Source organism: Scyliorhinus canicula, chromosome 1 (assembly GCF_902713615.1).
Source record: "Scyliorhinus canicula chromosome 1, sScyCan1.1, whole genome shotgun sequence".
Classification (NCBI taxonomy): Eukaryota; Metazoa; Chordata; class Chondrichthyes; order Carcharhiniformes; family Scyliorhinidae; genus Scyliorhinus; species Scyliorhinus canicula.
In genome coordinates, this window is record NC_052146.1 from 185997090 (window position 1) to 186024004 (window position 26915).

At 43.3% G+C, this 26915-nt stretch overlaps 1 protein-coding gene across 1 annotated transcript in view; it reads left to right on the forward strand.

The window, feature by feature from the left end:
- The window catches only part of LOC119970228 (heterogeneous nuclear ribonucleoprotein L-like), a 46416-nt gene extending 20031 nt beyond the window's left edge, over positions 1 to 26385 (forward strand). Inside the window, exons 3-13 of the mRNA XM_038804506.1 lie at positions 683 to 920; positions 1209 to 1294; positions 2246 to 2342; positions 2438 to 2510; positions 6667 to 6726; positions 11066 to 11265; positions 13360 to 13481; positions 13566 to 13767; positions 20926 to 20983; positions 21802 to 21897; positions 25760 to 26385. Of these exons, the coding sequence (XP_038660434.1) occupies positions 683 to 920; positions 1209 to 1294; positions 2246 to 2342; positions 2438 to 2510; positions 6667 to 6726; positions 11066 to 11265; positions 13360 to 13481; positions 13566 to 13767; positions 20926 to 20983; positions 21802 to 21897; positions 25760 to 25815 (1288 nt within the window). The 3' untranslated portion in view covers positions 25816 to 26385. The remainder of the gene's footprint in view (positions 1 to 682; positions 921 to 1208; positions 1295 to 2245; positions 2343 to 2437; positions 2511 to 6666; positions 6727 to 11065; positions 11266 to 13359; positions 13482 to 13565; positions 13768 to 20925; positions 20984 to 21801; positions 21898 to 25759) is intronic.
- The last annotated feature ends 530 nt before the right edge of the window (positions 26386 to 26915 follow it).

A 26915-nucleotide genomic window follows, 5' to 3' on the forward strand; every position in this document is an offset into this window, starting at 1 on the left:
ATTTATGTCGTGCTGAGATAAGATTTAGAAAAAACTGGTGATCAGACATGACAACTTCAGATTGTCGCTCAAAGAATGCTCAACCATTGGATGGAGTGAAGTAGGAATTAAAATAGTAGAAAGTGAGAGGAGGAATCATGAACCAGAGGACACTGATAGGATAAAAAACGGATTTTTCCTTGTGTTGCTTCTGGGTTTTTGCCACCTTCACCTTATCGGTGTCCTCTGGTTCATGATTCCTCCGCCTAGATTCTTCATGATTTTAATGCTCTATCAAATCTGCTCACGATGTTCTCGTCAAGCTGAACAGTCCATTCCAGACAGTTTTAAGATCATTATGGATTGTAATATTACAAGAGGAAACCTAGTTAGTTGGTCTTGTATTTGATTGGACAAGTTCTGCTCTGATATTGTTTACATCTCCTAAACCACACAATATTCCATAAATATTGATGAAATTCCTTACGGTCAGTAGGCAGTTTGTCTTTGGCTGGTTGTGGGGACCTAACCACTGGGCGATGTGAATGCTGACCTGTGCTGATTTGCATCCTGCTCTGGAAGATACTAGAGGTGATCAAAGAGGCTTATTGTGTCTCATAGACTTCTTGGGCTGCAGCAGTGTTTCTAGTCCCAAGGGAAATTTAAGTGCGATTCTTCATAGCTGACTGACTTCTCATTACAGCTATGTGATGATGTTGCCCAACAAAAGGCAAGCGTTGGTGGAGTTTCAAGATTTACGAAGTGCCCAGAAGTGTGTAGCTTACTCTAAACGGCGGATTGTCAATATTGCCGGACACCCTGCTTTCTTCAACTTCTCTACCAGCCAAAGGATCACTCGCCCTGGGGGTCCTGAAGACCCAAAGCACGTCAACAATGTTCTATTCTTGTCCATTCAGAATCCTCTGTATCCAATCACAACGGTAGGTTGCCCTCTATTGAAAGTATCACAGCTGGCTTCATGGAATTGTTTTTAATTCATTGCAACTCAAAGTACACTGTACTGATTATTGGTAACTTAACCTAACATTTTATTTGGAGCATGCCTGGCTTAAATTAAGTCTTCACATTCAAGAGAAAAAAAAATGATTGCAGTTTGGGCCAAATTCGAAGACTGATGGAAAAAGCAGATCTCTCAGCTAGTTGCATCTTAATCCAATTTGCTTTTTTTGTGTTTAAAATCCTGCTAAACTAATCCTTCTGTCTTTCAGGATGTTCTGTACACTGTCTGCAATGCGTGTGGTCCAGTTCTGCGTATTGTAATATTCAAGAAGAATGGAATACAGGCTCTGGTTGAATATCTTTTTGCAGTGGGAGAAATGCATTGACTAAATGTGCAACTTGGATTGATTTAGTTCCAACTGGTTAAGTTATAGGACATTGGAATAGTTTATTTTGCTGGGGGATTGGTATTGGATTCTTGAACCTGTAGCATTTGTCATCAACCCCAACCTCTTGCCCATAAATGCATTTTTGGTGGGATTGATATTGTTAATGCAGTTGATGTGGACTGGGTAGGGAGGAGAGGGGAGTTGGGAAAGAGAGAGAGAGAACGAGTGCCACATAACAGCTTATCAACAAAGTTGAAGTTCATGGAATAAGTAAGAAGTCTTGTAACACCAGGTTAAAGTCCCAACAGTTTGTTTCAAATCACTAGCTTTTGGAGCACTGCTCCTTCTTCAGGTGAATGATTCATTCACCTGAGGAAGGGGGGGTGAAAATTGAGAAAAATCTGTACAGACTGTATAGTTGATTCTTGGGAAGTATGTCTCCCGGGGTGTTTATTTGCTGCAACCTGTTTTGATACATGTTTGTAATAAAATACATTAAAAAAAAGAGTAGGCCATTCAGCTTCTCAATCCTGTTCCATTCATCGAGACCTTGACCCATCATCTATCATGACGTCACCTTCCTGGCCGATCCCATAGCTCTTCATTTCTTGCGTGTACAAAAATCTATTGATGACTAAACATCCACCGACCTCTAGGGTAGAGAATTCCAACTTTTCACAACCCTCGAAGTAAACCAATTTCTTTGTCTTAAATTTTAAACCTTTTATGCGGAGTCCAAGTCTTTTATTCCGGGAGGAAGGAAAATTGAGCGAGGAGGTGGGTGTGGAATATGTGAGATGTGGAAAGGGATTGAGAGAGAGCATCTATTGTTGCTAATAGGACAGAATGGGTTTGGCCATGATTGTTGTTTAATTTACTAACTTATAACTTGCAATTGACTCCTTAACATTGTGCACATTTGATTCAGTCCCAAGTGCCCAGAAGGCTAAAGCTTCTCTGAATGGTGCAGACATCTATTCTGGTTGCTGCACACTAAAAATAGAGTATGCAAAGGTAATTTCTTAAAGCATTGTATTTTTTTTTAATGACAATAATAGTTATTTATTTTCTCACATTAAAACCAAAGAGATGTTCTTTCAATTCACTAGCCTACTCGACTGAATGTGTTCAAGAATGACAGCGAGTCCTGGGACTACACTAATCCTGATTTGACTGCACGAGGTATGGTGTTCCCTCATTATTTGTGTAGGATTTTAGATTTTATGTGCGCATGAAGAACCTGTTTTCCATGTTAGACCTCCAGCAACAAATGCCAATTTTGCCTTTAGACCAGAATTGGAATAACAGAAATTTCTTTAACTTAGCAACGGGAAATGTGCTAAAATCAGGATCTACTAAAAGCTGTATTAGTCTGCACCATTACCATATCCCAGTTTTGCGCACATAAAATGGATTAACTTCTATCTGTTTTAATTGGCAGCTGAAGATTCATATCTGCTTTTTAAGCTTCATGGTAAAGTGTTTTTTTTTGCCCGTAGCGAATGGAAGCCGGAAAATTGATCTTTAAACAGGGATTGGTGACAGGTGGGCCTTGGATGTTGTGAGCTGCAGAAGGGGGGAAATTTAGACTGTACTTTCTCCTATTGCTGTTCTGTGGCTTCCCAGTGGAAATCTTACAGTTAATTGTATGAAACATAATCTCTTCTGAATTAATTGATTTGCACAAGGCATTGGTATTTTTCCTCCATTACAACAGTGACTGTATTTCAAAAAGTACTTCATTGGTTGTAAAGGGCTTTGAGACATCCTGATGTCATGAAAGGTGCTATAGAATTGTTGGTCTTTATATGTGAAAAGTAGCAATTCTCATTTGTGGAACCAAAGCCTTGAGAGTTACTGGTTTCAGAAGAGAGTAGAAAATATAAAGCGGCCTTCAGGTGCAACTGAGATCTCCAAGTGGTGCAGCTTGTTAAAACAGTGTCAAGGTTCAAACCGAGACACCAGCCCTTGTATCAAAATGGGCGGGGGGGGGGGGGGGGGCTCTTAATTTTTGGGTAGTGGGATAGAATTTATGTTTGTAAATTTTCAGTAATGCAGCACTACTCTTTTTAAAAGAAAACTGCAGCACTTTAAAAAAAAAAGAAAATGGCTTTCGCATGGTTTACATTCTTGCTTTGTTATTTTGTTCCCCCAACCCAGATTGTGAACTAATTAAGAGATTTTAAATTGTTTTTTTAAGGGAGGCATGAGGTATGAAATTTGTTCACCGAACAGGCCGAACAAATTAGTTGTCTTAGCTTTTTATCAAGAAGTGTAATTTGATGCACTCATTTTATAGGAGCTGAAAATATGATCCAAAGTTATAGTTCTTTATGGTTCCTGCTATTGATGCACAGTGATTTCCTAATTATTGTAGCAACTTGATACTTGATGGTTGTATATCTGTACAGTAATTGCTGGTAGTCTAACATCTGTTTCGAAAAATATATTATTCAAGGTTTAGCTGCCTATGTTGAACTGCACTGTCCTCTGCTGGATGTTTTTGAAGTTCACTTGCAACACTTGTTATAGCACTGTAGCTGCAGCTCACCTACATGAACTGTACATGCAAACAACGCTACGGCACAGAAAATCGCAGCTTTCAAAGTCGCACGCAGTACTCAAGAACATTTCACTCAAAGGGGAAAGAGAGATCCAAGACTTCAGTTACAGAGATACTAAATCTTCAAAGCTACATTCACCTTCTGCAGATTAATATCTTCACTGCCGAAAGGATATTGATCTTTTTTCCCCCCCCTTCCTTACTGGAGCAAGACATTTTCTCAGGTACACCAGCGAAGTGACACCACAGAGAGAAGAGGGGCAAGCCAGGCAAACTCACCACTTCATGCACCTTGCCAACGAATGCCAGCATTTCGCAGTTACAAATGACAGCAATCCAGCCTTCAGAAACAGAACAGACTCTTAATAAATCTCAGCTCACCCAGACTGCATGCAAACACATCCTCAGGAAACTTGATCAGGAAGGACACTTTTCTTTCCCCCCCATTCATCGGTGCACAGAGGAGATGTTTGCAAGGTGCCATCGTAAGACTGAAATGAAATTCTATTTGAATGCATTAAATGCTGTGAAATAAATCATTAAAAGAAAAAACAACTTTTGTAAATTTCAAATGAAGAGAGGAAGTCCACTTAATGACTGCTGTTTTTCAAAAAAAAAAATCATGTGGAAACTTGTTGAGTTTGAGACTTAAATTATTTGAGCTTTTTGACAAATCCAGGAACTATTGAATGCCTGTTGGATGGATGGCTCTAAAGAATACCAGGGAAAACTGTTTATTTTTATGGTTAACTTCATATCACCATTATAATGTTTGTGTGTTTAATGGGATAATAATCACTGGTACTGTAATTTTTAAACGGCCACATTCCCTATGTTAACACTGCACGCTTTTAAGACCTAAAATATCAGTGATGCAAGCTATTCCAGGAATTTGTATTTTGTTTTACTTTGGAACTTATGAAGCCCTTTTATCTTTTTTGAGACACAGTAGGTAACGCCCTTGACTGAAGGTCATGTGTGTCCCAAGTTCTACTAAAACTCGAGTCTTTTCTCTCTCAATTTTTCCAATTCGGGGGCAATTTAGCGTGGCCAATTCACCTGGGGCTGGTTTAGCACAGGGCTAAAGAGCTGGCTTTTAAAGCAGGCCAGCAGCACGGTTCAATTCCCTTCTACACATACCAGCCTCCCTGAACAGGCGCTGGAATGTAGCGACTAGGGGCTTTTCACAGTAACTTTATTTAAAGCCTACTTGTGACAATAAGCGATTTTCGCTTATTGGGGGGCGACACTGATAGGTCAGTTCTATACCAACTGCTTGTAACAGTTGCATAGTTTGTGGTGCTGAAAGTGTAAAATTGTGCATGCCCACAAATCTTGATGTAAATGTGGCAGAGTAAAAGAACATAATTCTGATTCTGACCTAAATGCCACCCAACTTGAGTGCTCTTGAGCTGTTGCTTAAGGCGCAATGGATAATTATGCTGACCAAGCACATTCATTTGTGTTCAACTCTTCCACCCCCCCCCCCCCCCCCCCCCCCCTCAATTCACTTGCAAAAAATAAATGAAAGTGGTCAGCTTTTTGCGTAATCATCAGGAGCTATGTGTACACCTCCTTGGTTTTCCTGCACCCACTGCAATTGAATGAAGATACACTTCTGGGAGTTACAGGAGCAATTTGGTAATTTTCAAACGCTGTCACTCTAGGATGTACACTCTTTGAGCAGCACCACCCTCTGCTCTGCTGGTTTCCACATTCGGATGTCTGGACAGAGATGTGCTGGACTCTCCCTAAAACGGAGAGCGAAGGGAAAATGTTTGTTCCCAGCTTTGACCACTTCACTACAGAATGCCTTTAATATTGGAAGAAAGATGGCTTCAACAAAATCGGTAGTGGACTTTTTATTTGCAGTTGAGTTGCAATATTGCACATACTGTCTTGGTCTCATTACTGGTCGTGGAATTTGTGTCAATTGCTTTAGAGATTATAATCCTATTTGATGGTTCAGTTACCTACTTTCGACCTAACCTCTTGCAGTAGTGGGGACATCAATCTGCTACATATATGTGTCTTTTGATGATAAATAGTGTTTGCAAGAAAATGCTGTTAAAGGCATTGTATTTTTGGGTCTTTAAAGTTGTATAAATATTTTGGCTGATCCATTTTACCTGATCTTTTGCATTGCATTCAACTGTTCCAGGATTTGTGATTTAAAGCTTCAATATTGGTTGACCAAGTCCATACCTTAAAATAGATGGCTATAATTTCAATATTCTGCTGCAATTTTGGATATTTAACTTTATGCGTCAGTTTGGCAGAGCATCACTGACCAATGACCTAAGCAAATTTCTGGATAGAGTATGTGTTGTTTGTAATGGTTTAAAGCCATTGGATTTGGCCAACCAACAGTGGTCTCCTATTTTTACCATGTGTAAAGTTTTTTAAAAATTGATGTATGTTCACCTTTAAAACCCTGTATTTACTGATTATAAAACTGTAATGCAGGGGCGAAGCATCTCGCTTTTGCTGAATCCTCCTGCAAGTTATTAAGAAGGCCGTTTTGAAACTGCTCTATCTTGCTGTTTGAAGCTTATGGTACAAAAGAACAGGTACTGCTTTTTCAAAATTGTATTTTTATCAATTGTAAAAGTGACCAAATGTACAAATGTTTTTTGACTTTCTGTACAATGTATTAATGTTGAAAATGTGTAGTTTTTAAATACTGCGCAGAGGGAACCTAGGTGCTGAATTTAACTACTTGTATAATTATGCAACATCTGCAAACCATCTAATTTATCGTCTTCTTGATTCCAGATGAAAGAAGGCGGCAAGGACAGCCAGCCCTTCTGGGAGATCACCCGTCAACATATGGGGGTAATTAATGGTTCTGGTGCAATATTTTAAGAGGGCCCTCTCTAACCTCATATTGTTACCTTTTAAAAATGTAAAACATTTTTTTCCAATTAAGGGGCAATTTAGCGTGGCCAATCCACCTACCCAAGCACGTTTTTGGGTTGTGGGGGTGAGACCCACGCAGACATGGGGAGAATGTGCAAACTCCACACGGACAGTGACCCAGGGCCAGGATTGAACCCAGGTCCTAATCTCAGTAGTGATATTGTTATCTTTTCACCTGTTTTGTTTTATTTTATGAAACTTTTTTCCCTCTTGAGTAATGTTTTAATCAGAGGGAGAACTCTTTAATTTTCTTTCAAGCCTTTACCAGAAAATGAAGGAGGGACTTTGGAATTTTAAAATTCTATTTGCCATTGCGTAAACTATTTATTGAATCTTGCATTGCTGAATCTGAATTTGCCGTGCAATATTAATTGTAGTTTCTACAGAAAGGGGACTCTCTTTCCCCCACCCAACCAACTTTGTTATTTATGTTGTGTTTTTACAGTTCTTGGACCGTTCTGAAATTTGTTCCTTTGACTCCTTCCCAATATTTGTCCTATAATGCACCCAGCAATATAATAGTGTCTATTTCATTCATTCATTGTAACTAATTAGATCGTATTGGAACCCTTCAATACAGCATACATTTCCAGTCTTGTAACAGCATCATCAATCAATATTGCCACCTATTTCATAGAACATAAGAACATAAGAACTAGGAGCAGGAGTAGGCCATCTGGCCCCTCGAGCCTGCTCCGCCATTCAATTAGATCATGGCTGATCTTTTGTGGACTCAGCTCCACTTTCCGGCCCGAACGCCATAACCCTTAATCCCTTTATTCTTCAAAAAACTATCTATCTTTACCTTAAAAACATGTAATGAAGGAGCCGCAACTGCTTCACTGGGCAAGGAATTCCATAGATTCACAACCCTTTGGGTGAAGAAGTTCCTCCTAAACTCAGTCCTAAATCTACTTCCCCTTATTTTGAGGCTATGCCCCCTAGTTCTGCTGTCACCCGCCAGTGGAAACAACCTGCCCGCATCTATCCTATCTATTCCCTTCATAATTTTAAATGTTTCTATAAGATCCCCCCTCATCCTTCTAAATTCCAACGAGTACAGTCCCAGTCTACTCAACCTCTCCTCATAATCCAACCCCTTCAGCTCTGGGATTAACCTAGTGAATCTCCTCTGCACACCCTCCAGCGCCAGTGCGTCCTTTCTCAAGTAAGGAGACCAAAACTGAACACAATACTCCAGGTGTGGCCGCACTAACACCTTATACAATTGCAACATAACCTCCCTAATCTTAAACTCCATCCCTCTAGCAATGAAGGACAAAATTCCATTTGCCGCCTTAATCACCTGTTGCACTTGTAAACCAACCTTCTGTGACTCATGCACTAGCACACCCAAGTCTCTCTGAACAGCGGCATGCTTTAATATTTTATCGTTTAAATAATAATCCCGTTTGCTGTTATTCCTACCAAAATGGATAACCACACATTTGTCAACATTGTATTCCATCTGCCAGACCCGAGCCCATTCACTTAACCTATCCAAATCCCTCTGCAGACTTCCAGTATCCTCTGCACTTTTCGCTTTACCACTCATCTTAGTGTCATCTGCAAACTTGGACACATTGCCCTTGGTCCCCAACTCCAAATCATCAATGTAAATTGTGAACAATTGTGGGCCCAACACGGATCCCTGAGGGACACCACTAGCTACTGATTGCCAACCAGAGAAACACCCATTTATCCCAACTCTTTGCTTTCTATTAATTAACCAATCCTCTATCCATGCTACTACTTTACCCTTAATGCCATGCATCTTTATCTTATGCAGCAACCTTTTGTGTGGCACCTTGTCAAAGGCTTTCTGGAAATCCAGATATACCACATCCATCGGCTCCCCGTTATCTACTGCACTGGTAATGTCCTCAAAAAATTCCACTAAATTAGTTAGGCATGACCTGCCTTTAACGAACCCATGCTGCGTCTGCCCAATGGGACAATTTCTATCCAGATGCCTCGCAATTTCTTCCTTGATGATAGATTCCAGCATCTTCCCTATTACCGAAGTTAAACTCACTGGCCTATAATTTCCTGCTTTCTGCCTACCTCCTTTTTTAAACAGTGGCGTCACGTTTGCTAATTTCCAATCCACCGGGACCACCCCAGAGTCTAGTGAATTCCGGTAAATTATCACTAGTGCATCTGCAATTTCCCTAGCCATCTCTTTTAGCACTCTGGGATGCATTCCATCAGGGCCAGGAGACTTGTCTACCTTTAGCCCTATTAGCTTGCCCATCACTCCCTCCTTAGTGATAACAATCCTCTCAAGGTCCTCACCTGTCATAGCCTCATTTCTATCAGTCGCTGGCATGTTATTTGTGTCTTCCACTGTGAAGACCGACCCAAAAAACCTGTTCAGTTCCTCAGCCATTTCCTCATTTCCCATTATTAAAACTCCCTTCTCATCCTCTAAAGGACCAATATTTACCTTAGCCACTCTTTTTTGTCTTATATATTTGTAAAATCTTTTACTGTCTGTTTTTATATTCTGAGCAAGTTACTCTCATACTCTATCTTACTCTTCTTTATAGCTTTTTTAGTAGCTTTCTGTTGCCCCCTAAAGATTTCCCAGTCCTCTAATCTCCCAGCAATCTTTGCCACTTTATATGCTTTTTCCTTCAATTTGATACTCTCCCTTATTTCCTTAGATATCCACGGTCGATTTTCCCTCTTTCTTCCGTCCTTCCTTTTTGTTGGTATAAACCTTTGCTGAGCACTGTGAAAAACTAGAACAGTACAGCACAGAACAGGCCCTTCGGCCCTCAATGTTGTGCCGAGCCATGATCACTCTACTCAAACCCACGTATCCACCCTATACCCGTAACCCAACAACCCCCCCCCCTTAAACCTTACTTTTATTAGGACACTACGGGCAATTTAGCATGGCCAATCCACCTGACCCGCACATCTTTGGACTGTGGGAGGAAACCGGAGCACCCGGAGGAAACCCACGCACACACGGGGAGGACGTGCAGACTCCACACAGACAGTGACCCAGCCGGGAATCGAACCTGGGACCCTGGAGCTGTGAAGCATTTATGCTAACCACCATGCTACCCTTCTACCCTACCTTATCATTCCTGAATGCATGGAATCAGGAATATTAGTGTCCATTCCTTCCCTTTCTTGAGCCAGGGATGCTGTTACTGCCCACAATATTATCTCATCTGGATACTTCAACCTGCAAAGACTGAGGCTCCATGCATGTACTTACTTGCATTCTAAATTAATCTAAATCTGCTCCTCGTATTTTTGAGCCATTCTTGATTCCAATACATAGAACATACAGTGCAGAAGAAGGCCATTCGGCCCATCGAGTCTGCACCGACCCACTTAAGCCCTCATTTCCACCCTATCCCTGTAACCCAATAACCCCACCTAACATTTTTGGTCACTAAGGGCAATTTATCATGGCCAATCCACCTAACCTGCACGTCTCTGGACTGTGGGAGGAAACCGGAGCACCCTGAGGAAACCCACGCAGACACTGGGAGAACGTGCATACTCCGCATACAGAGACCCAGCGGGGAATTGAACTTGGGACCCTGGAGCTGTGAAGCCACAGTGCTATCCACTTGTGCTACCGTGCTGCCCTACATTTTGTCTCTGCCTGCACACCATGCATCTTCTCCAATGCTTCATTTGGTGCCCTTTCCCCTGCTTCCATTGACCTTGATGCTACATAATAAATTGAACATGGACCTGGTATAGTCCATGCTGATTTATCAACAGCCCTTGCCACTTCTCCAGGAGGCTTACAACTGACATCCCTCAATACATTCTTTCTGCTCCCAGAAAGGAGCACGGTACAGCAGTTACATGTGTAAAGTGTAAAAGTTGTTCATGTGTATGTTTGCATATTTGGAAGTGAAACAGAACAAAAATAAAGTTCATAAAATAATGAAAGACTGAGAGGGATGCTTTTCATAAATTTTAAGTACCCAACTAATTATTTTTCACCAATTAAGGAGCAATTTAGCATGGCCAGTCCATCTATCCTGCACATCTTGGGGTTGTGGGGGTCAAACTCACGTAGACAAGGGAATGTGCAAACCCCACCAGAAAGTGACCCGGGGGGGGGGGGGGGAGAAGGAAATGAGGAATGGTAACACTTCATGATAGCATTGTGGTGAATAAAACCTGCTGCACCTTTTAGGTATCTATTTCAATACTATAATCTTATGTACAAGTGTTTTATTTATTGAGCATAAAAGGTAATTTATCAATCTTTGAACAGGCTTTCAAGCAAACCCATTGGCATTGACACACAGAATGGATGCTCGCTCTTCCAATAACAGGCCTATGCACCTCTACTCTTCTCCTGACTTTGAATATGTGCCCCAAGGCAGAGTTATCATGATCTATGGACTTAATCCACACAAAATGAATTGTGAAAAAATCTTCAATCTTCTCTGCCTCTATGGCAATATTGAAAAGGTAAGACTTGCCCTGTTTTTATTGGTCTGGGTTGATGAGGCCTGCTTGTATCTTCTACCATTTTGAAGCTTTTCTGAATTGACGTTTTTAAAGAAGTGAGTTTTGTGCTCTAGAGTCATCGAGTCAGAAAGCAGTGATTAATTTGCCAATGGTTAATTTTAAGTTTATATAAAGGAGAAACAAGGTTTCCGTCTGAAGCTGTTCAAATTCCATTTGATTTAATTTATTTGATAAAATCAGAGTACCCAATTTTTAAATCCCAGTTGAGGGATAATTTAGCGTGGCCAATTCACCAACCCTGTCCATCTTTCTGGGTTGTGGGAGTGAGACCTGCGCAGACGGGGGAAAAACGTGCAAACTCCACACGGACAGTGACCCGGCACCGGGATTGAATTAGGTCCTCGGCACCGTGAGGCCCGTGCAAATTCCATTTTAAACCATGCAGTGTTCCATCCTATAATTTGAACATATTGGAACCATGGTATTTGACGATTAGGGGCAACACAATGACACAGTGGCTAGCACTGCTGCCGAGAACCCATGTTCGATCCCAGCCCTGGGTCACTGTCCATGTGGAGTTTGCACATTCTCCCCTTGTGTTTGTGGGTCTCACCCCCAGAACCCAAAGATGTGCAGGTAGGTGAATTGGCCACATTAGATTGCCCCTTAAATGGGGGGGAGGAGAAGAGGAGAATTGGGTACTCTAAATTAATTTTTAAAAAAATATTATTTCAGAGTTCCCAACTAGCACGGATTTTCCGTTTTTTATATGGAAAATCCATTTGAATAACGAAGTACGCTTTCTCTCATTGCAGTACGGAAAAGGAGACCCGCGATTTGCAAGCAGCCTCCCGAAATGCATTATTTGGTTTCCTTGGCGACAGGGCCTGTGCACAGGTCCCCCTGCCCCGCCCCGCACATTAACAGCATGTGGATCTGACGGGCATGGCTGTTAACGTGAGGAGAGGGGGCGGGGCTCTGTCACCAAGGAAACCAGTATGTACCTCGATGCCTCGTGTCAGGTGATCCTATCAGGTGATTAGTGCAGATTCTGAGGCATCGAGGTGCCTGGATTTTATTGGGATAAAAATCATGTCGATGGAGGGTAGACAACAGTAACTAGACTCAACACTAGCTTTATCACTGATCTTTGTAGAGCACTGCTATGTATTTAAAGAAAAGAAAGTGCTGGAAATACCCAGGTCAGGCAGCAACAATGGGGAGAGAAGCAGAGTTAACATTTCAGAATTCTTGAAAGGCCATTGATCTGAAATTTTAACTCTACTTCCCTCTTTCTATACTGGTGGCGTGCAGCTGATAATACATTGCACATTATTAAGTTTCAGCCAGATTCAGTTCATAAATCCTTGTTTCACTTGTGGAAACTGCCCTTTTTGCTGTCAGCATGAAACAAAAATGCTAAAAAAGTAAACTTGAATCATCATGCATCTATCTAACCATACCTCCTGCTTTTTGCTCTTCTCCCTTTACTATCATAAACCCTAATTTGAACATTAAATCTGTTAGTGCTACTTCATGAAGATATTTTTTGAAAGAGAAATGCACTAGGTCTCCTTTGTCTATATACAATTTCTTGTAGGAATTCAGTTAAGTTTATCAAGTGTTCAGGACAATTTTGAACTTCACGTATCGAGGTGAATGTTTTGTTCACGTTTTTCATTCTGAGATTTACTGAATGTTTGAAACTTAATTTGAAAACACCCACTCATGATAATGTACATGTATGAAGCATTGGATTTGCACTTTCCATTTGTGTTTTAGATTTGTGCAATAAAGTTGTAAAGCTATACTTCACATTGGTGGGCATTTTTCCTTTGAAATGAAAATCTGGATTTTACTGCCAAAATACTGATTTTTTGGTATCCGGAATACTGATTTCTGTTGGGAAAGGTTGGCAGCTCTGGTATTTGAAGATTAATTAGCCATCCAAGTTAGGGAGAAGAGCACAGCAAGAAGAAAAATAATTTATGTTATTAAAAATAATTAAAATTTGGCGTGATCTCTTCAGGATGCTGTTGCCATTAAAACAAAATACTAGTATTCGTTCTATAAACTATTATTTGTTATTCTTAGATCAAGTTCATGAAGAGCATGCCTGATGCTGCCATGGTCGAAATGGGTGATGAATTTTCTGTGGAGCGAGCCATCACCCATCTAAACAGTGTTGAAATGTTTGGAAAGAAACTTAACTTGTGGTAAGCGCTTTTTTAAGAAAAATAAGCTCAATTATAGAGAAAAGTTTGTAGTTTCAATTATTATTCTAAACTATGCCACTACAGTGTGTCTAAGCAGGCATCGATTGTGCCAAGTCAATCGTATGAGTTAGTGGACGGTACTGATAGTTACAAGGAGTTCACCAACTCGAGGAATAACCGCTTCACTAATCCTGGGCAGGCAGCCAAAAACAGGATTCAACCTCCTTCCAATGTACTCCATTTCTTCAATGCTCCACCTTGTGTAACAGAAGAAATATTTCAAGAGGTAAGATTTATGATGTGAATTTAATGGTAAAAGAGTTCACTATTCCCTCGCCAGAAGTTAAAGGCTGCAGTCTATCCTGGTAGTTTGCACATTGCAAAAGTGTGCTAGTGGTAGAGAGTGGATATTGAGTTCAAGGGGGACTAGCCAAGCAACTGTTTTTATTGTTGCAGGTGACCTATTCAGGCTAGTGGTGAGTGCTCTGTCACTGTCCTGACTTGAACCTTTGTAGAAAGGGATTGGGTGGTGAACCATTTATTAGAATATTTGACTCTCGCTGCTCTTGTGTTGCTGTGTTGGTCCAGTCAAATTTCTGATCTATGGCCACCGTCCCATCCAGAATATTTATATTGAAGGACTCTGGTCCATCCAGAATATTGATATTGTAGATTTGGCTAGTTGCCATCAAAAAGAAGCTTGTATAACCACTGAAACAAGTTCCATGGCAACATTCCCCTTAAACCGTGGAGGTGCACAGCAACTTTAAATTCATTGTAGAGGCTACACCTATATTGGCATTGTGTGCGGCTGGGAACTTGAACCACCCGCACACTACAAAAAAAATTAGAGGTAATGTTACTCCATGGTACAACTTGCTGATAAACCAAGGTTGGGTTCTTGACTTGGTTTGATGGTACGAGAAGAAGTGAGGTGTGACCTTGCTGGTGAGGTAACAGTTTGCAGTGATATGCAACTGTCTCGTTGGTGACTCTTAGTGCCATAAAGATGCCCAGATTTGGATTGCTGTATCTGTCCTATTTTGCATGGCCATTGTACCACAACACGATGCAAAAAGTTCTCAGTCTCGTCTTAAGAATATATAGTGCTCACCTATATTAATGCTATTGTACCTGTGGTAGATAAGTGGTCAGTTCAACCAAAAATTACTTCTATTGGTTCCATTACTCTTTCTGCAACTATACCAATCTGGATTCGGCTAGTTTGTCAGTGGTGGTACTAAGCAACTTTTGATCATTTGGTGTTCCCACCCCCGGTAAATTTTGTGCTTTTGGCAGGTACGTTTTGTAAATGGGCAGTCGACATTGAGTATTTGTCACTTGAAGTGATGGTCCGGGCATTTCTTTGTTGGCCTGGCGTCTGTGAAATGGCATATTTTAGTAGCAGAATGAGGAAAGGTGCCAACCCAAAAGGCACAATTCTAAAAGTCCTGTACAAGAAGGCAGACTTTAGTTTATGTGCAGAAATTGTTGAAGGTGGCAAAACCGGTTGGGGGAAAAAGGATTAAAAGGCATGTGTGATCCTGGGCTACATAAATGAAGGCATAGAGCACAAAAGTGAGGAAGTTTGGTGAACTGGTAAAGTTGGTTTGCAATCAACTGGAGTATTGCGTCCAATTCTGTCCACATTTGGGAAGGATGTGAAGGCAAGGATGGCTCAAAGATGAGACTTCAACCAAGTGGACAGATTGTGCTGAAAATCATGAACACATGGGATAAATTGTTCCCATTGGCAGAAGGATTGAGAAGTAGAGGGCACCAGTTTAGGTGATGGCAAACAACCAAGGGCAACATTGGAAACTTCCTTGTGTGGCAAGGTATTTAGCATCTGGAATACACTGTCTTAGAGTGTGGTGGAGGCAGATTTAGTTGTGGCTTTCAAAACCGATTTTGATAATTGCCTGAGGAGAGGATATGCAGGGTGAAGAGGAAAGTGAAGATGAATGGGATTAGTGAGTTGCTTTTTTTGGATGGCTGATTTGAACCCGACTGTCATTGTCCTGTGACCCTATCTCTTTGGATCTTTCCTGCCAATGGGATGGATCCCAAGATGTTGATGATGAATCTTGGAGGCTGAATGTGATTCTGTGACATGATTGTCAGGCTGTTGCTTTACCAGTCTTTGGTGTTTTCCTGCTGACTTGTGCACCAGTGTTGGGCTCCTGCAGGGAATCGACCGGCTGCCCCATTGCACAGATTAGCAGTTTGTTAATTAAATTCCACAATTTGACAGTAATGGGATTTTATCTCAACCGAATTGCTTGTCAGTATGTATGCTAATTTTTTTTTGGTATTTATAACCGACACCTCACTGTTCACTGGGTAGGATACTGGCAATGGAGCTTGTGGATATTTTGAGGTTTTGAGTAGGACGGAGTGTGAAAGGGACAACATTTATTTTAAAAAATTAGTACCCAATTATTTTTTTCCAATTAAGGAGCAATTTAGTGTGGCCAGTCAACCTAATGTGCACATCTTTGTGTTGTGGGGGTAAAACCCACGCAGATACTGGGAGAATCTGCAAACTCCACACAGACAGTGACCGGGGCCGGATCGAACCCGGATCCTCAGTGCCATATGCAGCACTGCTAACCACTGTGCTGCCTGAAAGGGACATTAAGTCTAGTCTGGAGGACTGCTTTTGGCACCATTCGAGACCCAAACTAGATTCATTCCCTTTCAGAATTTTAGGAACTTTCATTGTTTAACGAGGCTTTCTTTCATTTGGAGAAGGGGCAATGAAAAGCTGTGCACTCTGAAAACTTATATTGTGGAGAGTAAAGTTCAATAATAATTTTTATTTAGTGTCGCAAGTAGGCTTACATTATCTGCAATAAAGTTATTGTGAAAATCCCCTAGTCACCACACTACGGTGTCTGTTTGGCCACAGAGGGAGAATTCAGAATTTCCAATTCACCTAACAAGCACGTCTTTTGGGACTTGTGGGAGGAAACCGGAGCACCTGGAGGAAACCCATGCAGACACTGGAGAAGGTGGTGACCCAAGCCGGGAATCAAAATTGAGGCTCCGTGGTGCTGTGAAGCAATGTGCTTGCTACTGTGTTGCCCATAAAACATAACTTTTAAAAACATTTTCACAGTTTAATAAATTAACATTCTAAGCAACCTAGCAGCCCGACGCACGCAACCACATCACAATAACATACCCAACTACCCTCCCGCCCTAGCTCCTAGCTACCCTTATATTAGATTCCTTGTCCTTACTGCCATGCCTCCCATTTTCTACCCTCCTCCCCTTTCTGCTCCTTTCAGTTTCCTTAAAGAAGTCGATGAACAGCTGCCATCAGCAAACCGCTGAGTTGAACCTCTCAAGGCGAACTCCCACCCCCCCTGGGCCCCTGAATCTTCTGTTACCCCAAATATTGCTAATCCTGGACGCTGAGTCATCCTCCCTTCCTCTGATAGTCCGCAAATCCCTGCCAGAATCCCCTCAACTTCAGACATGCCCAGAACATATGCATATGATTCGCCGGGCTTCCCCCACAGCGTCCACACCTGTCCTACACTTCCTCGAAAAACCTATTCATCCGGGCTACCGTCATGTGGGCCCTATGAACCACCTTGAACTGGATCAGGCTACGCCTGGCACACAACGAGGATGAATTGACTCTTCAAAGCCTTTTCCCATAGTCCGACTTCCAGCTCCCCTCCCAACTCTTCCTTCCACTTCCTCTTCACCTCCCTGATTGGGACCCCTTCCCACTCCATGAATTCTTTGTATATCTCCGAGACCCTCCCCTCCCCAACTTTAGACCCGGAGGGGGGGGGGGGGTGGAATGCTTGGAACATGCCACCGGGCGAAGTCCTGTATCTGTGGGTACCAAACCCCCCCCCCCCCCCCCGGAACAAACCAGTGATTATCACAAATCGGTCACCGTACTGACGCCCCTCCTATCTCATGTGCTGTCTCCATTGTCCCCACACCCTCTAGGCTGGCACTACCACTGGGCTTGAAGAGTACCTAGCCGGCGAGAACAGCAGGCCTCCAAACTCGTACCCGTACACGATCCCGCCTCTACTAGCTCCCACACCGACCCTGCCCCACTATCCACTTCCTAACCAGCGATATGTTGGCCGCCCATTAATATTTCATAAAATTCGGAAGGGCCCTCATTCCGAAAGTACCTTCTTCACCCTCAGGGTCTTACCAGCCCATACAAAACCCAAGATCGCCACGTTCATCTTCCTGAAAAAAGCCTATGGGATAAAAATTGGAAGACATTGGAAAACGAACAGCAACCTCGGGAGGACTGTCATCTTCACAGTTTGCACCCCCCCTGCCAATGACAGCGGGAGCATGTCTCACCTGTGGAATTCTGTTTTCATTTGCTCGACCGCCCTGCCCAGATTTAACTTATGGAGCTGACCTCAGTCCCTAGCCATCTGAATCCCCAGGTACCTAAAACTCCTACCCATCATTTTGAACGGTAACTCCCTCAGTCTCCTCTCCTGCCCCCGTGCCTGGATCGCGAACACCTCGCTCTTACCCATATTTAACTTGTAGCCTGAGAACTGACCAAAGTCTTCCAGTATCTCCATAATTCCAGCCATCCCCCCATGGGTCTGTTATGTACTGGAGCAAACCGTCTGCGTAGAGCGAGACCCAATGTTCCAACCCCACTCTCACTATACCCTGCCAAACATTATGACCTAATGGCCATTGCCAAGGCCTCTGTGGCCAGGGAAAACAGTAGTGGGGAGAGCGGACAACCCTGTCTTGTCCCCCTACACAAACTACAAGTATTCCTACCAGACCCGCTTGGTTCTTGCATTCGTCACCGGTATAAAAACCGGACCCAGTCCACAAATCCCTGCCCGAACCCAAACCGTCCTAAGATATCCCACAAGTACTTGCACTCCACCCGGTCAAAGGCCTTTACTGCATCCAAGGCTACTACCACCTCAAATTCGCGCCCCACCGCTGGCATCATTATAACATTTAGGAGCCGTCTAATGTTGGACATCAAGTGCTGTCCCTTCACAAATCCTGTCTGGTCCTTCTATATTACCCCTGGGACACAGACCTCTATCCTGTGGCGGCTGTAAAATTTCCGAAACACATCGTCACCCCTCCGGTCCACACCCCCTTTACCCTCCTCAGCTGCCCCTCCGCCTTACCTTTGGATAGGAGCCCAAATTCCATTTGCAGTCTCTGATGCTCCTTCAGGAGCCCCTCCGTATATCTCCTGTCCACCTGTAAAATTTCACCTACCAGCCTGTCCAACAACGCCCATTCAGTCTTCTCCCTGTGGGGCCCGATTCGAGATACATTCCCCCTAATAAACCGCCTTCAGTGCCTTCCACACCAACCCCGCCGAGATCTCACCCGTATCATTACTCTTTATGTACCCCCGAATGGCCTCCCTCACCAGCTCACACACCTTATCCTTCGCTACTAGTCCTACATCTGATCTCCATTGCGGCCGTTGGGCCTTTCCTTTACTCACTCGCAGATTCTACCCAGTGTGGGGCGTGGTCCCGACACCACAATTGCTGAATATTCAGTATCCACCACCTCCGCCAGCAGCGTTTTGTCCAGCACGAAAAGTCAATTATGTGGAGATACACCATGTGCACATGGGAGTAGAAATGAAACTCCTTACTCCTTGGCCTCCCGAATCTCCACGGATCCACCCCTCCCATACGCTCCATAACCTCCCGCAGCTATTTCGCCATTTTGACCGGCCCATTCTGTTCACGAACATTCCACGTGACTAACCTGGTCGAGGGTACTCTATCTCCCTCCCCTGTCGATCAGCCATGAGCCTCTCCTAGGCCAGCCCATGGCCCATTGCCTGCACCTCACTGGCCCCGCTCTCCAGCAGCCACCGTCATCAACTCTTCTCCTCCACCACCCTAATAGTCCCCTCCCCGTCAGCAGTCTTAAACCCCCCCCCCAAATTGGTCTTCAGCTCACCCACCACTACAGCTCCACCCCCCCCCCCCCCCCCCCCCCCCAATAATGGCAAGAAGCAAAAACAAACTATCCCTCCCAAGGTCCGAGCACAAAGGCCCACCCCTCCTCCTTAACAATGTATTATCTAGTCAACTAACCTCACTCGGAACCAAATGAAAAACAGAAAAAGAAAGTAAATGTATATATATATATATACAAAGTCTCAAATGTCATTCCAAACACTGCAAATTAAACGTTGAAAGTTTAAAGTTTTTACAAAACATAGCTCAGTTCCCCACAGTCAGACTTCATGGTCTTCATTCTCCCGTTAGTTTATTGTCTTTCATAAACTCCACCACATCCTCCGGTGAGCCAACGTACAGCTCCCGGCCCTCTGGTCACCTGTAGATGGGCCAGGTAAAGCAGACCAAACTTTATTCCTTTTGCATACAGGGCCGACTTGACCTTATTGAAACTTGTCGTCCTCTTTGCGAGTTCTGCTCCTAAGTCCTGGTACATCTTGGCATCTTCCCACAAGCAACGCTTCGTCTGCCTAGCCCACCTCATAATATGTTCCTTGTCTGGGAACCGATGCAGTCGTACCGCCCTCGGGCGCTCACGCCCCTGGAGCTTGCGCATAAGTGCCCTATGGGCCCGGTCCACCTCCAACGGCTTGGTGAACGAACCTTCCCCAAGCTTCTCCAGCATCTTCCCCACGTACGCACCAGCATCCGATGCTTCTTTCCCCTCTGGCCGACCCCGATCCGGATGTACTGCCTTGAGACGGTTCTCCAGGTTCTCCACCGTCTCCAACAATCACTTTTGCTGTCCAGCAGCATCCCGCTCTCCGCTGCCATCGAGGCGGACTGCTCCTCATGCTCCCCCATCTGCTCTCCAACCTCTGGGTCGCCTGTCCCTGGGTCGTCAGTCTCGCCTCCATATGGTCAACCACCGCCCTAATCGAGTCCACAGCCCGGGACAGGTCCTCCGCACACTACTTACGTTGTTGGGAGATCTTCTCATTCAAGAAGCTCACCAACTGGTGTGTCGACCGCTGAGCTGGTGGGGCCAATACTGCGCATCCGCCATTGTCGCACTCAAAATCTGGTTCTCACTCGCTACCAACTTCTGATTCCTCCTTTTTGATTTTTCCTGGGGCGCAGCTCCATAAACTAGGGGTCCCCTCCTTCTGTTCCTGCTTCTACACCCTTACTTCAGGTCCTGGGCTTCCCGTGCCACCCACTAAGGGGGCTACACCCTTACTTCACAAAATTCCTACAACAATCCGGCATAAAAGCCACAAAAAGACCACCATGAGCAGGAGCTGCCAAATTTGCGACCTTTCACTCCATGGCCGCCACCGGAAGTTGCCCATAAAACATAACTAGCAGAGAATGGCAATTCTGCATTCATTAAGATTAGTACACTGGTAGTTGTGATGCACTGAGATAATGGCTTCACTGTTATACTTTATTTCACACACTTTTGCAATTCTCATCTTGCCTAGGTTTGCGAGGATTGCGAACTGAAAGCTTTTAGAACTTTCAAGACGTTTACTGGGAAATGTAAGTAATACAATTTTGAAAGTTGACGATTGAAAACTGTCCCAAATATAATTTATTATCCTCTGCTAGTTTGGAGAAGCTTAATTTTTGATAAAGGTCTTTTATTAATGTTTTGAGAATTAACCATGCTTTGCTTCTAACTAGATCAACTTTGAGCATTGTATGTGATTGTGGGCACAGATGTTATTTTGTGGTTAATCCAAGGTGTTTGAATCTCCTCTCTATACATCACCTTCAATTTGATAACCATTTACACTAAATTGCCCGTGCTGTACTGTTCTATGTTCTATGTATATTTATTATAATGAGGTGTTTTGCAAAGAGATGGACACCGAACAAAAGTTTAGGAGATGGGGCCTAGCTGAAGAAAAGGTGGTTTCTGAGGGTGTGCAAGCTGGCGGACTTTGGAAAGGGAATGCCAGGGTGCTAGGAATATTAGTTGATGAAGGTGAAAGAGGAACACACACGTGTAGAATGAGAGGAGCAGAGGAGTGTAAATTGAGGGGTACATGTTTGGAAAGGTTTTTCATAGGTGGAGCAAAGTTTCATGGACTACACAGATTTTAAAATCTGTGTACTCTGAGCTGACAATTGTCATTAAAGCCTGGATTTTATGAAAGGTTTTCAGCCTTGCCTTTATTTGTCTGCAGAAAGGTTTATTTGACAGTGGACGACGAGACATGAGGATGGGCTTGTGACCATTTTCACATTGTATGGCAAAAGTTGACTGCATATGTACAGTCAATAGTGTTGACACCAGTTCAAATTACTCTAGTATTTATGACGGTCTACTTGCAAGATGACTTTCTACTTTTTAGCTGACAGGAGTTTGTCTGGCCTGTTGGAGTGGGAGACGAAAAGCGATGCCGTGGAAGCACTGACTGTCCTGAATCACTACCAGATGAAAAACACAAGTAAGTGTTCCATGATAAATGGGATTATCAAAGATTAAAAGGTTCAGATTGTATGACGGGTAAGGATTCTCTTTGCTTCTGGAGCCTGGGCTTGAAGTGGATACATGGAGTTGTCTGATTGTATGGTAAATTTAAATGATCCCCATCTAGTTAATTGGCCAAAAGGAGTTAACCATAGTGGCTGATTGGGAAATTTGTTGAAAACGCTGCATAACCATCGTAGGGACTGCATTTCTCAAATTGAGAATGAGACCAGAGTGCAAAAGTAGAAGAGTGACCTACTTCACTGTTCCTTAACCCTTGGGGAAGGGCAGAAGCAATGTGTCTTGATAGCACAACTGGGATTTGGAACAACAGGGTAAGTACTGCAGATGGTTAAAATCTGTAAATAGAAAATGTTGGAAATAATCAGCAGGTCTGGCAACACCTGTGGAAGAGAAACAAAGTTAATGTTTCAGGTTGGTCGCCCTTTGTTAGAACCTGAAATATTTCTCCACAGGTGCTACCAGGCCTGCCAAGTATTTCCTAACATTTTCTGTTTTTATTTGTGTTCTGAAACAGATTGTGGTATGATGCATTGGTACATTCCCCCAGCTGTCAATGCAGCTCAGATATCCCTTTTGAATTCTGAGATGACCAGCAAAAATAGCTAGCTGAAGCTTTTTTTTGTATAAATCCACATTGAAATATTAGATCTTTACTCCCATACAACTTACACACAATACAAATTCCATGATCACAACATTTAAGACACATACAAGATTCAACTACAGCTGTTCTTGAGATTGTTGATATGTGAAACAGAGAGGGTGGCACTGTAGCACAGTGGTTAACACTGCTGACTACGGCACTGAGGACCCGGGTTCGACCCTGGCCCCGGGTCACTGTCTGTGTGGAGTTTGCACGTTCTCCCTGTGTCTTTTGCTGAATATAGAATATGAAAATCCAATAAAAACAATTTTTAAAAAAGTACTGCTCTCAGTACTCATCGGTTTTCCATTTTGAATCAGCCCTCCTATTGAAAATGCGCAAATTCCCAAATAGTAATTAACTGTAAGTATCTGTGTAACATGAGGATTCCGCTTCCTGGCTGTTGCCTATCGATATGCAGACTTGCATAATTCACTCCTTTTTTCCTCCCTTAAGGGGAGTCTACCTTTAAACTAATGCATACCACGTCCCTTTCCCATATCTTTTTTTTGGGCAGCATGGTAGCACAAGTGGATAGCACTGTGGCCTCACAGCGCCAGGGTCCCAGATTCGATTCCCCGCTGGGATGAGCGAGACCCATGTAGACACGAGAAGAATGTACAAACTCCAGACGGACAATGACCCAGGATCGAACCTGGGTCCTCGGCACAGACAGCAGTGCTAACCACTGTGCCACCCTCTGTGGTGGGGCCAATGCTGGTGCGAATATTTTGTAGAAGTCTGCCGGGAATCCATCTGGCCCTGGTGCCTTCCCCGCCTGCCTGGAGTTAATACTCTCCATGACGTCCGCCTGTTCTAATGGTGCTCCAGGCTCTGTATCTTCCCTCACGACTGGCATGTCAAGTCCGTTGAGAACTGCTTCTTAGAGTTCCTCCTCTGGGGGTTTGGGGGTGTACAGTCCTTGAAATAAGTTTGCGAAGGTGTTGTTTTCTGGTGCAGCGACTAGTATGCCACTTCTGCCTTTAACCTGAGCTATTTTCCTTGTGGCTGCCTGCTTACTCGGCTTTTTCTCCATGTTTGTAAAAGGTCCCCTGTGTCTGGCGGAGCTGGTGCACTGCTTTCCCAGTTGAGAGCAGGTCAGAGTCCATCTGTAGTTCTTTCCTCTCCGCCAGTAGCTCCATGGTTGGGGTTGAGGAGTACCGCCTATCCACCTCCAGTATAGGGTCAACCAGCTGTTGCCCAGCTGACCCCTCCTCCCTATCGTTGCGCTCATTGTGCACAATAATTTCCCCCCATATCACAGCCTTCAGTGCCTCCCAGAAGGTCGAGGGCATGACCCCTCCCCGTTTTGTTTGTTGGTAATGGCCTCTGATATCCATTTGCAAAATGCCTTATCAACCAGGAGGGCCGTGTCCAGCCTCCATTTGGGGTGGGGGCGACGGTATTTTGCCCGTCCTGTCTCCCAAGCTCTCATCCACGTAATGATACGGTGGTTTTCTTAATGAATTTTGCGTCTTCCCAGTTGAGATTCGTACACTGTTACGTGGACCACTGATGCCCATTCCAGAATGCCACGATCCATGACCACACACCCCCTGCCCCAAAAAGTCCGTAACTATCCTGGTCGCTGATAATACTGCCCTCGTATTGAACAGTACAGTTTCTCCCCTCCCCACCCAGGCCTCGTCCCACAGCACGATTAGCAAGTCTGCCCCACCCAGCTCTTAACCGCAGTCGGTCCTTCTCAGGTGGGTCTCCTAGAGGAAGACTGTTGGCTCTCAGACTTAACCTGGCCGTTAGGTCCCCCAACATTCCAGGTGACCATTCTGATCAGGGGGTGGGGTTCTGTGCCCCCCCCCCAAAATTGGGAGTTGTGCTGTGGCCCGCTTCCCTGTGCTAGCTCACCCGCTAGTGTAGGCCCACAGTGCAGAGGTTTTTATGGCGCAATCTATTTTCTTGGTCTTTGAACTTCAGCGTCCCTTATGTCGCCACCAACCTCACCAGTGAGGTGATCCAGTTGTCTGGTCGGTGAACTTTTTCTAGCTCCCTGAGTGTTGCCTCCTATTTCTCCAGTCGCTGCTTCTCATGCCACTTGAAAGGGGACTGCATCTGTGCCGCCCCCCGAGAGTAGTACTTAAGATTTCCTTAAGTAGCCTCTGCTACTGTTGGCATCATTTCTAATTTTTTTTCATATAAATTTAGAGTGCCCAATTCATTTTTTTCAATTAAGGGGCAGTTTAGCGTGGCCAATCCTGCACATCTTTTGGTTGTGGGGAGCAAAACCCACGCAAACATGGGGAGAATGTGCAAACTCCACACGGATAGTGACCCAGAGCCGGGATCGAACCTGGGACCTCGGCCATGAGGCAGCAGAGTTGACCACTGCACCACCGTGCTGCCCAGGAGTGGTATTTATTTAAATATAAATTTAGAGTACCCAATCATTTTTTTCCCAATTAAGGGGCAGATTTTAGTGCGGCCAATCCTGGGGGTGAAACCCACGCAGACACGGGGAGAATGTGCAAACTCCACACAGACTGTGACCCAATGGTCGGCATCGAACCCAGGTCCTCAGTGCTGTAAGCAGCAGTGCTAACCACCGCCACTGTGCCGCCCCCCCCGAGAGTAGTACTTAAGATTTCCTTGGCGCATTGAAAAAAAAATGAATAGTATTTGTCGAGACCAATAATAACATTTGCTACTATGTTATCACTAACTTGTATTGAGGAGAGTATTTTTCACTTGGGGGAGGGGGGAAATTTGTCAAGTAGGTTTGTATGTCCAGAAGTATTGAATTCACCACATCTGGGCTTTTGGGTATGAATTGCACTAAAGCAGTTTTTAGATTGAACAAGTGTATATTGCAGGAATTTCTGGGAGTTGTGAATAGCCGAATTTAATTAATTGAAACATTTTTGTGAACAGAGTTGGAATGAAGTTGAAACGAACATTTGGTAAAAGATGTAAATCTCCAATTTTCAAAGTCTTAAAACAAATGAATAATGGGTTATTGTTGTGAAAATAGCCTGTGCCCGCACTATTTCAGAAAGCTTTCTTTCCTAATAGAATGATAGATTATTGATTTGTGGTCAGACAGTAACAACGTTTGTAATATTAATGTATATTTTAATTTGTTATTAATGTTCAATGCATGCATTTTATAGTTTGTTTGGAAGCCAAGATTTTAATGAAACTCGATTTGTGTTTTTAGGTGGCCCATATCCTTACACCTTGAAACTCTGCTTCTCCACCATGTCCCATGCATGAAGATCCAACTAAAGTTTGAAGAGGATTTTGAATTAACACTTGTAGTCAATGTAAAACAGGCTATTTCCAAATTGCGAGAGAAACCTAGATTTCTAGTGTCTGTCTTGCACCTACAAAGTGAAAGATATTTTTTGTTTGTTTTAAATTGAACTTTTTTTTCAGAATTGTATCTGTAAAAGTAGACATTTAACCAAGTTCCTTTTCTCAGTAATTTTCTTTGCAGTCAGTGTGTCAGTACTTAGGAGCTTAATGTTTATGCAAGTGACCTTGTAAATTAGAACTATGCAAGTGGTTTAAAAAAAAAAAATTGCTTGAGGAATATTCACCAATTTAAGGCACTTTTCTCCAGTGACATGAAACTAGGGTTATCATTATTTGGGAAGTGTAGTTTGCAAATTTGTTTTACTATAAACTAAATACCATTGTCATCTAGAGAGTTCTGTGTACTACAAACTGAAGTGCCAACATAGTGATTTTGAACACTATATCTGTACTTGGTATATGGACGGCTTGTTGCCACATGTTAATTCTTGCTGTGGTTCAGTACTCATTAAACAATTATTACCAGTATCTGTGGATTGTTTCTCTGTTAGCAATAATAAAGGTTGTAAAACTAAAATTGGTGGTCAACTTGTCAAAACTGAGCTGACCCTAACTCGGCCTCTTACTATTTGTTTCTCCTCCCTCGTACCTCCACACTCGCAATCTGTTCTGCATGATGCATGTGGGGAAACCTGTTGCACAGTTTGATCTTCCAAGTTTGGGTTGTTTATTAACAAGACATCAATGAGGATCTGAGATTTAATTGCCAGGCACGTCCTCTTTGAGCCACTTGGTTAAGGCATGCTCATATTCTTGCAGAAAACATTGGATCTATTTGTTAAATAAGTTATTGCTCTCTTTCATGTGACATAATTCTTGGATCTGCAGCAAAATAGTATACTTTTGATTGTGACAAGCTGTCAATTGGAACAACAAAATAATTATCAAAAGCAATTATGATACTTGATGTCTGATACCAAGCATTACGACTCGGACCTTTAACAATATGCATTCCAGAATCGTGTGTTTGTGAGTTGAATGAGTCAAACCAAGCAAAA